Source organism: Miscanthus floridulus, chromosome 5 (assembly GCF_019320115.1).
Source record: "Miscanthus floridulus cultivar M001 chromosome 5, ASM1932011v1, whole genome shotgun sequence".
Classification (NCBI taxonomy): Eukaryota; Viridiplantae; Streptophyta; class Magnoliopsida; order Poales; family Poaceae; genus Miscanthus; species Miscanthus floridulus.
Genome location: NC_089584.1, coordinates 36722808 through 36733958, shown reverse-complemented (window position 1 = coordinate 36733958; position 11151 = coordinate 36722808). Strand labels below are relative to the sequence as shown.

Genomic DNA, 11151 nt, shown 5'->3' with positions numbered 1-11151 from the left:
TGCACGCGTGATGGTGCCGAAGAAGGCGATGGCCACGACCTTCTTACCGGACTTGACGATCATGCCCAGGTTCGTCTTCACGCCGATGACGAAGATTTGCAGCATGAAGGCGTACCCACCGATGGTGGTTATCTGCACCCACCCCTCCGCCATGGCGAAGAGCTCACCGTCGTGCGGGAGCATCCGCCTGAGAAGCGATGGTCCCAGCAGCACGCTGGCCAGTGTACACGCACGCAGACGATGCAGCACAACACCTCTATGGAGTTAGCACGCTGGCTGACCGTGACGACGACAGTGTTTGGGCGTCACGCCGGCGGGAAATCAGAATAGGCTCTTTCCAGGTTACTCCTAATTCAGTACGATCTACGATGTAAGCTTATGCCTGAAATTTATTTATTATTTTTTGTACGTGTTCTTATCTTAGTATTTGAAATTATTGATTATTTTGTTTGCACTCTTCAATTATCAAAACGCCATGTTTTAATTCACAAATATATTTGTGATTTTTATGCTTTCTTTATTTGACAACATGTTCAGTTTTTCTTTTCCTATCTGGCACTACATGTTGCTACTACATGGAAGGATAGACATGTCATTTTAGCTGTCACTTAACACCGTTAGTGCATCAAATGGATGACAATGCCATTTATAGAAGAAATTTTTAAGTTGGTGCTAGTTAAGGAAGTTCAAATTTGCTAGTGTCAAACATGAAAGACCGATTTATTTCAGTGCCAAATACATAATTCTAGATGTTTTTCATCCATATCAATCTCTCTCTCTCTCTCTCTCTCTCTCTCTCTCTAATTTTTATAACATATGTTGATAATTCACAAATTAAAGTGATTACTTTATATTATGTTTCATATTGGCAGACATGTATTATTTAGATGCAAACCTAGGTTGCATTATCTTTCGTAATAACATAAGTGGAAAAGATAGGTGAAAATTGAGGGGTTATTTCAAATTATCTTTCGTAATGATAAAATGGGTAATTTCTATGCAAATTAAGTAGTTGTTTAAATTATGTTTTATATAGCTGAGATGGGCAATTTAGATATAAATTTATGGGTTACTTTATTTATTTTCATAATGGCTAACTTTTTATAAAACATAAATTATTGAATGGCTATTATTAACGATGAAGATTATAGAGATTAAATGCCAGATGTTTCTGATTATTATGAGAATTTTTATGATTTATATTTTATTTCTACTAGTCTTGTGGTGTAGACTTCTCTTCAAGAACTTCTGGTACATGGAAAAGCTCACTATAGTGTAATTACTCACTTTTTAATGGCCGATAATGTAATGGCCATTGGTTTCCTAATACTATCATGCAGGAGGCACTCTTTGCAGGCGATTCTTCTATAGAGATTCTTTGTTTTCGGTTATTGCTCCTGTAGATGAATAGTACCCTGCCCCGATTCCTACACTCGGGCCACTATTCATCCACAGTTCTTCGATCCTGACCGTCCGATCCGTTTCCCCGTCCATCGGTGCCTGCCGCGTCCTTCCCCTCTCCAGAGCCTTCTCCTCGCTTCCATCCATTGACAAAAAATAAGCGTCCCCTCCTCAGTGCCTACCACGCCGCGCCGCTCGCTCTCCGGCCTCTGGAACCTCCCTTCCCCACGCTCCCTCTCCGCATCTGCCAGCACCGCCCCCGCTCTGCCCGTCCTCTTCGCGCTACCGCGCCTTCCCTCCCCATCGCCTACGTTCTCCGGATCTGCGCCGCCATGGATACCCGCCTCCTCTGCGGCCCCGCGGCGGCAGCACGGCACACCGGCGCCCCTCCCCGCGCAGTGGTGCTGCAGACCCACCCTCAGCTCGCCCACCCACCTGCGCGGAGCAGCAACGCGGCCCCCCGCGTGGCAGCCTGAGCGCCGGCCGCCGCATCCCGGCTGCGCTGGCACGGGGACCAGGCACGGTACAGGCGCGGCCCTCCGCATGCCGTGGTGCTGCAGACCCGGCCTCGACTCGGCCGACCACCTGCACGGACGCGGAAGCAACAGCGCTGCCTCAGCTCGGCCACCGGATCTCGCGGCAGGTTTTCCTCAGCTGTCCCGTGCTTCCTCCTTCGCATCCTCTCTCCCTCCGTCTCTTCTTTTGTGCGGCAGATTGGGCGAGCGGCCCTTTCCACTGCCGGCTCTCAAGGTCTGCTCTATATGTCCCTCTGTCTCTCACCTCCAGGTTTCATCTTGATCTGACCATGTGCCTCTTTTTTTTAAGTGCTTCCCTGCTTCGTCTTCCCAGCTAAGATTGCATAGATATGCTAATTTGGGACAAACCTCCATACTGCTATCTAATTCACGTGTTCATCACACGGATTTCATTCCTGCACAATATTTTTTACCCCGTTTTTCCCCTGATGCTGGGTGCAGGTGATGGAAATGTTCTTTTTGTTGTATAGCCTGTGACGAAAATGAACTCCCATGTACCTTCGGAATATAGGCTGATGATCTTCAATCTCCTGATGCTTGGTGCAGGTGAGGGAAATGTTTTTTTAGATTGCATAGCATGTGATGAAAATGAACTCCCATGTAGATTGTGAATATAGGCTGATGATCTTGAAAGCCCGACGGCATGTTCATGTATATATACGTATTGCTACCATCTTATTTATCCTACCATGCCACTTCCCTGCCTACAGTCTATTGCGATTCCATGTTACAGCTCGCACTATGGCCCACTCCTGTCCAAAAATTTTCCCTATTTGTTTATTGTCGTACCCTTAAAACAGCATGGCCATTTCAGCGAGATGACTAATTATGCAGTGGTACGCCTTCTTAAAGAAAAACCTTCCTGTTCTTTTAACAAAATTCTATCTCTGCCTTACCTTCCACGCCTTTGCAGTTATGCGAGAGGTCAAACGTGAATAAAATGTTTCTTTTGCCAATTCAAATCCTGAAGAAACTGCCTATGTTAAGAGGAAAAGGGTGCAGTGAGAGCTTGAGGTAAATGGAGAGCATCATAAGGACCAAGTGCCTGCTTATTAAATATATTATTTTTGTATGAAAAGAAGTAATCCACTTTATTTAGATTGTTTATTTTACTCTTTACAAAACAATGTACCTTTCGTATTTAGCTACATGTGATCACTTATGTAGTACCTTAGTCCTTGGGTCCATACTCTCTGAACAGAAAAATGTCCTATGCATTTGAAGTTTGGTATTGTCACCGACATTGAGGATTTTCGATACGAGCGAGCAGAAAATTGACATCATCAAGCAAGGCGAGATCTTTGGGTAAGGACTGCTGGTGCTGATCACATAATATTTTTCAGTTTCCTGCTTAGGCAGATGTTTCATAATCAGTGTGCAAGTATCTTTCACCTGCATAATCTGCATGCAAATCTCTATGTGCTTAACTATGTGCCTAATCCTTTCCACATTAGCGATGTTGGTTATCTGTTCTTGCCTATACGGGGATTGTTGTTTCGGCTTCTATCTCCTAAACGTATTAACGGTTGTACGTTTGTGCATATTTAGTTATCATGTGATTTCCCATCAGCACATATGCTGATCAATTATTATACGCTAAATCCATTGCTCTATATTGACGCTACTGTTGCTACATAACCATCGTACGTAGTATATGCCTTTATAGCATTGTCCACAATGAATAACATCGTTGGCAACAACGATTCTTCATAGCCATTGCTCATGCTGTTGCTCATAAACAGGCGGTTGTCTAAAATTGGTGATCTGGTCTTAATAATCAGTTTATTTATTAGTTTGTTCAACGAATTCTAGGCGCTGCTCTAAGAATTTGAGGTGATATGTAGTTGTAGCTCAGATTGGCCAGGTCTGCTCACTACCCTCTGTTTTCTTTACTATCAAAGACCTCTAATTAGATATTCTCTAATTCAGGTCTTATTGTGTCAGGGTTAGTCCATGGTGCCTGTTATCCTCATGTAACAATTAGACATGCTCTCTGTTATCTCTACACTACCCCTTCTGGTATAACAGATGCTACTAAACGGCTCCCTGCTTATAAGGTAGCAATTCGCTACAACTACAATGCCACCTCTATATGTACAAAACTTACTTTTGTACCACTATGTACACCTACAAACAATACTAAATGGTGATAGAATATTACATGGTCTATTGCTTCTTCACCTTTTTGAGCATGAATTATCTGATACCTTGCAATCCCTATGCTATGCTAATATCATCCTACGAAGCACGGGGCTCAAATGACAACCCATCTCTAACTAATTCTACTAATCTTTTAGTTCCATGTATGATCACATATGATGTGCTGTATTCCGACTTGCTGCTTCGCACGGGGGTACCTGCTAGTTTCTCATATGTTTGGAGTTGGCTTTGGGGGTTTAGATGAGATTTAAAACATTTAGTGGCAGCAGCTAACTTTTGGCCACTTCGGTGTTTGAAAAGAAACGTGCTTTTTTTCTCATTTTGCAGAACTGTAGGTGATACAATCGATTAACCATTAGGTCTGCACATGGGTTGTCCTCCAAAAGCTTATTTTGTTGGTTTTTGTTGCTGCAACATTGTAACAATTGGCACAAAGCGGGTACGATGTTTCTCTCCTAGGCACATGTGTGGAGATCTAGTCGTAGAATCGATGGTCATTAGAATGACAAGCATTTGTTTTTGTTTTGTTTAGACTGTGTATTTAGAGCGTGATTGGAAGCTTGTATAGGTCTGGGCCTGACTTGTTTGGTTGATTGCTCTGATCTTCTAAGCCAGGCCAACATGAAAATCAAAGCACCTTCAATTAGGCTCTGGAGAGAAACGTAGGCTGGGAGCGTTTCTCACAAGCAAGTATATGTCATGGGGCCAATGTTATCTTAAATGTTAAATGTTAAACAGTCGATCACTTATTGTTTAGCCAATTTTTTATCTAAACAAACAAAATGATTGTTTAAACAAGATAAACGACTGATTATATAAAAATTAGCATACCACTATGTAACGTGTAAATAGTGTGTAAATGGGCTAAACCACCATATCAAAGCACTGCTTATGCTTCGCTATTCATTCTAGGACATACATCATCTTTTGTTTTAAGGCTATTTGATTGTGCGCGAGGAGGTCTGGCTTATTATGTAACCAAATAAACTTACTTTTTTGCACTTCCGTTCTATCTAGGCTAACTCCATAAGGGCGTCCTCAACGGCATCGTTGATTTCGCTAGCTAAGTTGGCGTGGGAGAGAACTATAAGAAAACAAAAAGAGACTACGTATTAGTACGACGAGTGATGGTGGGCCGGTGGATGCAGCCCTGTTCGCTTAGAACAACTTATTCGGACTGTTTTTTTAAGCTATGGAATAGTATTTTTTTCTTGCAATATTTTAGCATAAGCATCAGTATAAGTTAAATTTTAGCATAAGCGAACAGGTTTGCCCGTCTCATGTGATCTTGATAAGGATATGACTTACATGTTATCAATCACTGTGTCAACTCTGATGTAATATCAACTCCGATGTAATAATTGTGAGTCAACAAAAACTTTCCTTCGTTAAGAAAAAAACTGGACTGCTCTTTTTTAACGACACACACAGACACAGTCGCCGTTGGGCAAAAAACCGGCTGGGTCGGCGCGCACGATTACTGCTGGTACCGGCCGGGCAAGGAGAACGTGGGACAGCTGCCGGTTGCGGGGCCCGGAGGCCCACTGGCCCAGGCCGTTTCCGGGGGAAGGATCTGGGCCAGGTCGACGTGGCGACGCAGCAGCCGAGATTTAGATAACGCTGGCCACCCCGTGGGCCCTGGGGCCGCGGCAGCCACACGAATCCCTTCTCAGCGTCAGACCACGCACGCAGCTCGCCCGGTGACCTCGTGGGGCCCGCGGATGTCGATGGAAAGTGGGGCCGCGGCGCTGAGTGGTTAAGTACTCCAGCTCCAGCAGGGGAAGGGATGCAGATGCATCTTCGTCTCCCTCGCCACTCCTCTCTGGTCTCTGCTTCTCTCTCCTCCTCCCCCACCGGGTGGCCACAGCAATTTACAAGCAGCAGCAGCAGAAGAGGAAGAAGAGGAACAAGCGCTTCCGGCCGAAGAACAGCGTCACGGTCTCGTCTCACGGAGGAGGCGACAAGAAGGGTTCGGCTGCCAGTGTACGTTTTAACCAAGAAGATCGAGTTCCTCTTTCATATGTTTGCGGCTCCATGAATTTCGATTTTCTGTCTACTATGTTGTTGCCATGAATGGAATTCTCTCTTCTTTTCATGCCTTGTTGATCCTGCAAAGACGGCAGGTTATCTCGCTTGCTGTAAAGTTTAGCTATTGTTTGGTTTGGTTTGTTTCTGATCCCCAATCAGGAGGAGCCATATTGGACCTGTTTGGTTGGGTGTCTAACTTCTAGCCTGGCTAGAATCGAAGTCTGGGCAGCCTTAGTCTGATCCTTGGTTGTTTGGTTGTCTGTGCTTTCTAAGCCTGGTCAGCCGCAGGGTGTGTTTGATTGCCTGATTTGTTTTGATACAGTTATCTCTTCTCTGAATTGGTAAGGATATCCCTTTGAGGCATTTCGTCGAATAAGTGGTGGACATCCTCGACGAGCACGGCACTTGGCAGCAGCAAGGCGAGAATCGCGAGCCGGACAACCACGACGAGTAGCAGGGCTAGCACGGCCAGCAGCAGGAGTTGGCAATGATCCACGAGAAGCTCGATACTTTAGTCTGCAGGCCAAGTCATATGATCCTGAAGGCGAATACGTTGCAATTCAACCGGCAGAGAAGACCAAACAGCATGTACGGAAGACAAGTAAAATAGGAGGCTTTTGATTCACTCGAAATCGAACCATCTATCAGTAGATGAAGTTTTTTTTTTTACATAACTGACTGTAGTGTAAACATGCACGAATTTATCTATGGTCTTATGCAATGTTCATTGATGCATTCAGCTACACATTGCAATATTTGCCAGTAGATTCAGCACAAAGGATTAGAAGGCCTAAACATTCACTCACATCCAACACATTCACGTCCTTTCGAATCATGCCTCTGCTGGCGAAGAGCATCCTGGACCTGATGGGTGCCGACCACAAGCGGATCCGTGGTGCACTGGCCTAGTTCCTCAAGCCGGATCCGCGGCGCACTCGGCAGCAGCAAGGCTCCGCGACATCATCTCCCTGCTGCTCTTCGGCCTCGAGCGGAGCCCGCTCCAGGACGCGCTCGCCGGCGACTTCCCCTTGTGGAAAGCGGCCTTTCCCAACGCCCGTGGGACCCCCGCCCTGCCACCGCGGGAGCTCGCCGTCGAAGGGGCGCTCGCCAACAACGGTGGAAAGTGGCCTTTCCCAATGCCCGTCGGATCACGGCCACCTCGTGAGCTCGCCGTCGAGCGCCGTGGGATCCTCTGCATTGATGGCTGGAGCACGCTGGCGGCGGCGTCCTCCTCGGATCGAGCCTCCGTCGTCGAGCGTCCGCTCCCAGACCTCCGCGTTGTGACCGGGAGGTGACGCGACAGGAGCTAGCGCGCTAGCCAAGCCAGGCTCCCGAAAAACGGTTCCCCATCTCGTTTTTCCAGGGCCAGGCCAGGACCTCTAAAGTGGCTTAGTTGGGCCTGGCTTCAGGCTATTTACAGGCAACCAAACAGCTGAAAGTTCGCTTCCTAACCAAACAGCTGAAAGTTGGCTTCCTGGAGGTTGGTTGGGGGTTAGTCACCCAACCAAACATGCCCATTATAACTTAAGTATAGCTTCTGATGCAAAGTTGTTTGTGGACACGATCCTAACAAGCGCACCTCTTGATCTGGTTCAGATGAGCATCATGGCGTGGTATCCGTTGCCGAAGAGCGGGGGCACACCGTCGTTGCCTGGCGACGAGTTCTTCGACAACCAGCTGAGCGCTGGCTGGCCGCTGTGGAGCTTCGGGTCATCAGCTGACGACGATCATGACAACCACGGCGCTGGCGGCGCGCGTGAGGAGAAGCACGGCAACGGTGACACGGCGGGGAGTTCTGACGAACACACCGAGGGCCCCATCCCCATGCCGCAGCAGCGCACGCAACCAACAGACGACATCTTCATGTATGTATATATAAAAATGCTCGACGCCATGCTACTTTCCGAGTGAAAATTCTGCCATTGCTGTTTCTGTACTTTCCGTTAGAAACTTCCTGATCCCTTGTGTGCTCTGATGACTTTGCAGGAGCCAGTTCTCGGACGAGGAGATGAGGAGGATGGATGCGCCGTTCGAGGCGCTGGACATGTTCCCGGGCTCCATGCACCAGCTCCTGTCCTACGAGAACATGCTGAGCGGGGTGCTCACCGGCTCATCAGAGGACCAGCAGGACGCTGGGCTGGGGGTGGACACCATGGACACCTGCGGCTTCCCTCTCTTCAGCCACGACCTGATGCAGAAGGCCCCGACGGAGCTAGTGCTGCCCGATCTTGTCACGTTCAAGGATCATCATCAGGTACAGGCCGGCGACGTGTGATCGATGCTCACTGTCACGACACCATGTTTGCACTGACGACTAGTCTAGCACAGACAGGTATTGATGATCTGATGAGCTCTGAATGCGTGTTTCCCTTCCAGGATGGGGCGAGTTTTACCACAAAAAGAAAAAGGAGCAGATCCGTCGCTGATGAAGGGAGCTTGTTCTTCGAAGCACTGGTGCTCCAGGAGCTCGAGGATGTGGTGTTCCAGGTACCTTCACCTCGCCAGATCCCAACTGCAGTGCAGAAAAATGTGACTGTTTGTGTTCGTGGTTGTAACGGTGAAACATGTTTGCTTGTTTGCTCTCTTACTGAAACTGAAGCTGACGAAGAGGACGCGGGTGTGCCTCCGGGACGCCTTCTTCAGGCTGGCTGAGAGTTCGAGAGCCAAGTGCAGCGCTGCAAACGGGGCGCCTTCTTCTGAATCTGGTGTCCAGCAAGCAGCAGACGGCAATGCGTCCAGGTACGTGACGTGACGTACGTTTCTGCCGCCCATGCGTCATGTGTGAATCTTTCTTTTTCCCCCCTCTCAAACTATGGACTATGGTCTGTTGTTTGTCTTCAGGATGTCAACGCCAGGCTGCCCGGAACGGGAGACGAACGCCATCGACAGGACGGTGGCGGACCTGACCATGAAGCCGCCGGGGGCCGTTCCTCTTGAGGTCCTCGTCAGCCGCTGCCCCGACGAGGACTCAGGGGTGGAGGCGCAGTCCGCAACCACCTCCAGCTGGACGACGACGGCATAGAAGAGGACTGATGTGAGGCTGATCCATCTTTTTGCCACATACTGCGTGCTAAGATTCGGCCATGAATTTGCTTAGCGCAGAGATGTACATACTTGTGTACTGCTATTGCATCTTTTGGCTGGGTTTAGTTCGCGAAATTTAGAAATTTGGCTACCGTGGCACTTTCGTTTTTATCTAGTAATTAGTGTTCAATCATGTACTAATTAGGCTCAAAACGTTTGTCTCGCGATTTCCAACCAAACTGTGCAATTAGTTTTTTTTCGTCTATATTTAATGCTCTATGCACGTATCGCAAGATTCGATGTGATGGTTACTGTAGCATTTTTTGGAAAACTTTTTGGGACTAAACACAGCTTTTCTTTTAAAACGCGAGCTCGCGAGCAGAGGATGAAGCGAACTGGCTGTTGTTTATGCATTTGTACTTCGTATAGTGAAGTCACTGTCTGATGCAACTGAACGCTGGCACCGTTTATATAGTGGTATATGGAACCGGGCTATTCAATTGTTATTAATTATGTTCTTTTTTGCTTTTGGTTGTGTTACAGCAATTCGTGAGTTTGAATGCTCTGTTGTGTTACTTTCATCTTGGCTTTCTGTTCCTGGAGGAATTATCTGACTGAACTGTATGAAGCAACCTGAAATTACCAGAAATTATATGGCAGCCAGAAGGCACAAACAGAGTAACAGACCAACACGAACAGTGAAAATCGATGTCTGAATGAAGATAGATCCAGTTCAATAACAGGAAATAACTTCATCTTCTCTTATAACAAATTAAAGTAGCACATGCTAGTCTGAATTCTGATCACATTAGGGTGATCATATCATAGGAAATATCACACAACTAACAGGCGAAGTAACACATGCTCGCTCACTTAGTCACCGACAGTGTATAACAAATAGCATCAATTTTGAACACAATGAAAGAAACTAAGAAAGAATAAATACGTTTAGACAAAGACATATGGTGCAATGGCCTATTTGGCTATTTGTTTACTGCTTTCTTGATTGCCTGCCGTTTGTGGGCACTGAATCGGCCATATCTAGTCATATTGTCGGGAGACACCTTGGGATTGGGGATTCCTGCCGATGCATTCACAAGAGTGAAGCCATGCAACTTGAATCCTGTTTAAGATATAAGATTATTACTTTTCTGACATCGATGCACATGCACATCCCCTCATGAGACAGAGAAGGAATTCCTTTTCAGCTGCCTGATTGGACTCTAATCTGACGTGATAGAGAAAAAAGAAATCTAATCTGATGTCACTCTCACCGTATCGCTCCGGTCCTTTCCCATCTACCTCGTCCCGCCACGCACGTGTATCCCCACCCCCATCCGTCTCGCCCCGCGCCCGCCGCTCCTTCCCCTAGACCCCTCCTCTCTCTCTCTCTCTCTGCGTGAGCGTGATAGGGAGCCGGGATGAGGACGAGCATGTCCCGTCCACAGGCCCCCAGGCGCGTTGCACGCCCATCCGCTGGCCCCCGGGCTCGCCACGCCGCTTCCTCCGGTGTCCGGGCCATGTCCCATGACTCTCTGAACATACATCTAAAACACGAAGCACTTGCAACATGAAACATTTGAATGCAACATATGTCTGAAGCAGATGAAACATTTGGAACATACACTTGTAACATGTGGAGCATGATTGAACTTGGTGAGGTTGACATCTTAGTGAGCCCGCGTCGCCCTCCGCACGGGCGGCTCGGGCGAAACACTCCGCCGCCGCCCCAACTCCATCCCCTCCCTTCTCCTCGCCGCTGCTAGAGGGTGCTGCTGCCGGGATGCCCGCGCGGCCCCCTAGGACGGCGGCGGCGAGGCTCTTCGCGAAGGCAGGTCGCAAGCTCTCCGTGCGGGGAATGAGCTCGGTGGCTAGGCGCTTCTCTTCTCCTCCTCCGGCAAACTCCGACGGCCAGAGAGCGGATCCGGCCTCCTCGTGCCCGGATCCGCCGTTTCCTGACCAGATCCATGCGTGTGGTGGTCAGGTGCTCCTCTTCCCCGCG

At 47.9% G+C, this 11151-nt stretch overlaps 1 protein-coding gene and 1 long non-coding RNA gene across 9 annotated transcripts; both read left to right on the top strand.

Annotated features, from left to right (window-relative positions):
* The first annotated feature begins 1537 nt into the window (after positions 1-1537).
* On the top strand, positions 1538-4106 carry LOC136449842 (uncharacterized). 4 transcript variants are annotated; one of them, XR_010758162.1, is made up of 4 exons: positions 1538-2187; positions 2379-3242; positions 3680-3801; positions 3882-4106. It is a non-coding gene; the product is annotated as an uncharacterized lncRNA (long non-coding RNA). The 4 variants fall into 4 exon arrangements; XR_010758160.1 differs by lacking the exon at positions 3680-3801 and having other exon boundaries at positions 1539-2187; XR_010758161.1 differs by lacking the exon at positions 3680-3801 and having other exon boundaries at positions 1539-2187; positions 3867-4106.
* A 1770-nt stretch (positions 4107-5876) lies between these two features.
* Positions 5877-9655, top strand: LOC136449841 (protein LNK3-like). Of its 5 annotated transcripts, none has more exons than XM_066450046.1 (7): positions 5878-6080; positions 6448-6713; positions 6866-7990; positions 8112-8379; positions 8502-8612; positions 8725-8864; positions 8967-9655. In XM_066450046.1, exons 3-7 carry the CDS (start codon positions 7722-7724, stop codon positions 9145-9147), a joined length of 969 nt encoding a protein of 322 aa, XP_066306143.1. In that variant the 5' UTR covers positions 5878-6080; positions 6448-6713; positions 6866-7721; the 3' UTR covers positions 9148-9655. The 5 variants fall into 5 exon arrangements, with proteins under 5 accessions (XP_066306145.1, XP_066306143.1, XP_066306141.1 ...); XM_066450044.1 differs by having other exon boundaries at positions 5878-6713; positions 6866-7616; positions 7722-7990; XM_066450048.1 differs by having other exon boundaries at positions 5877-6713; positions 8725-8878; positions 8967-9105.
* Positions 9656-11151: the final 1496 nt, after the last annotated feature.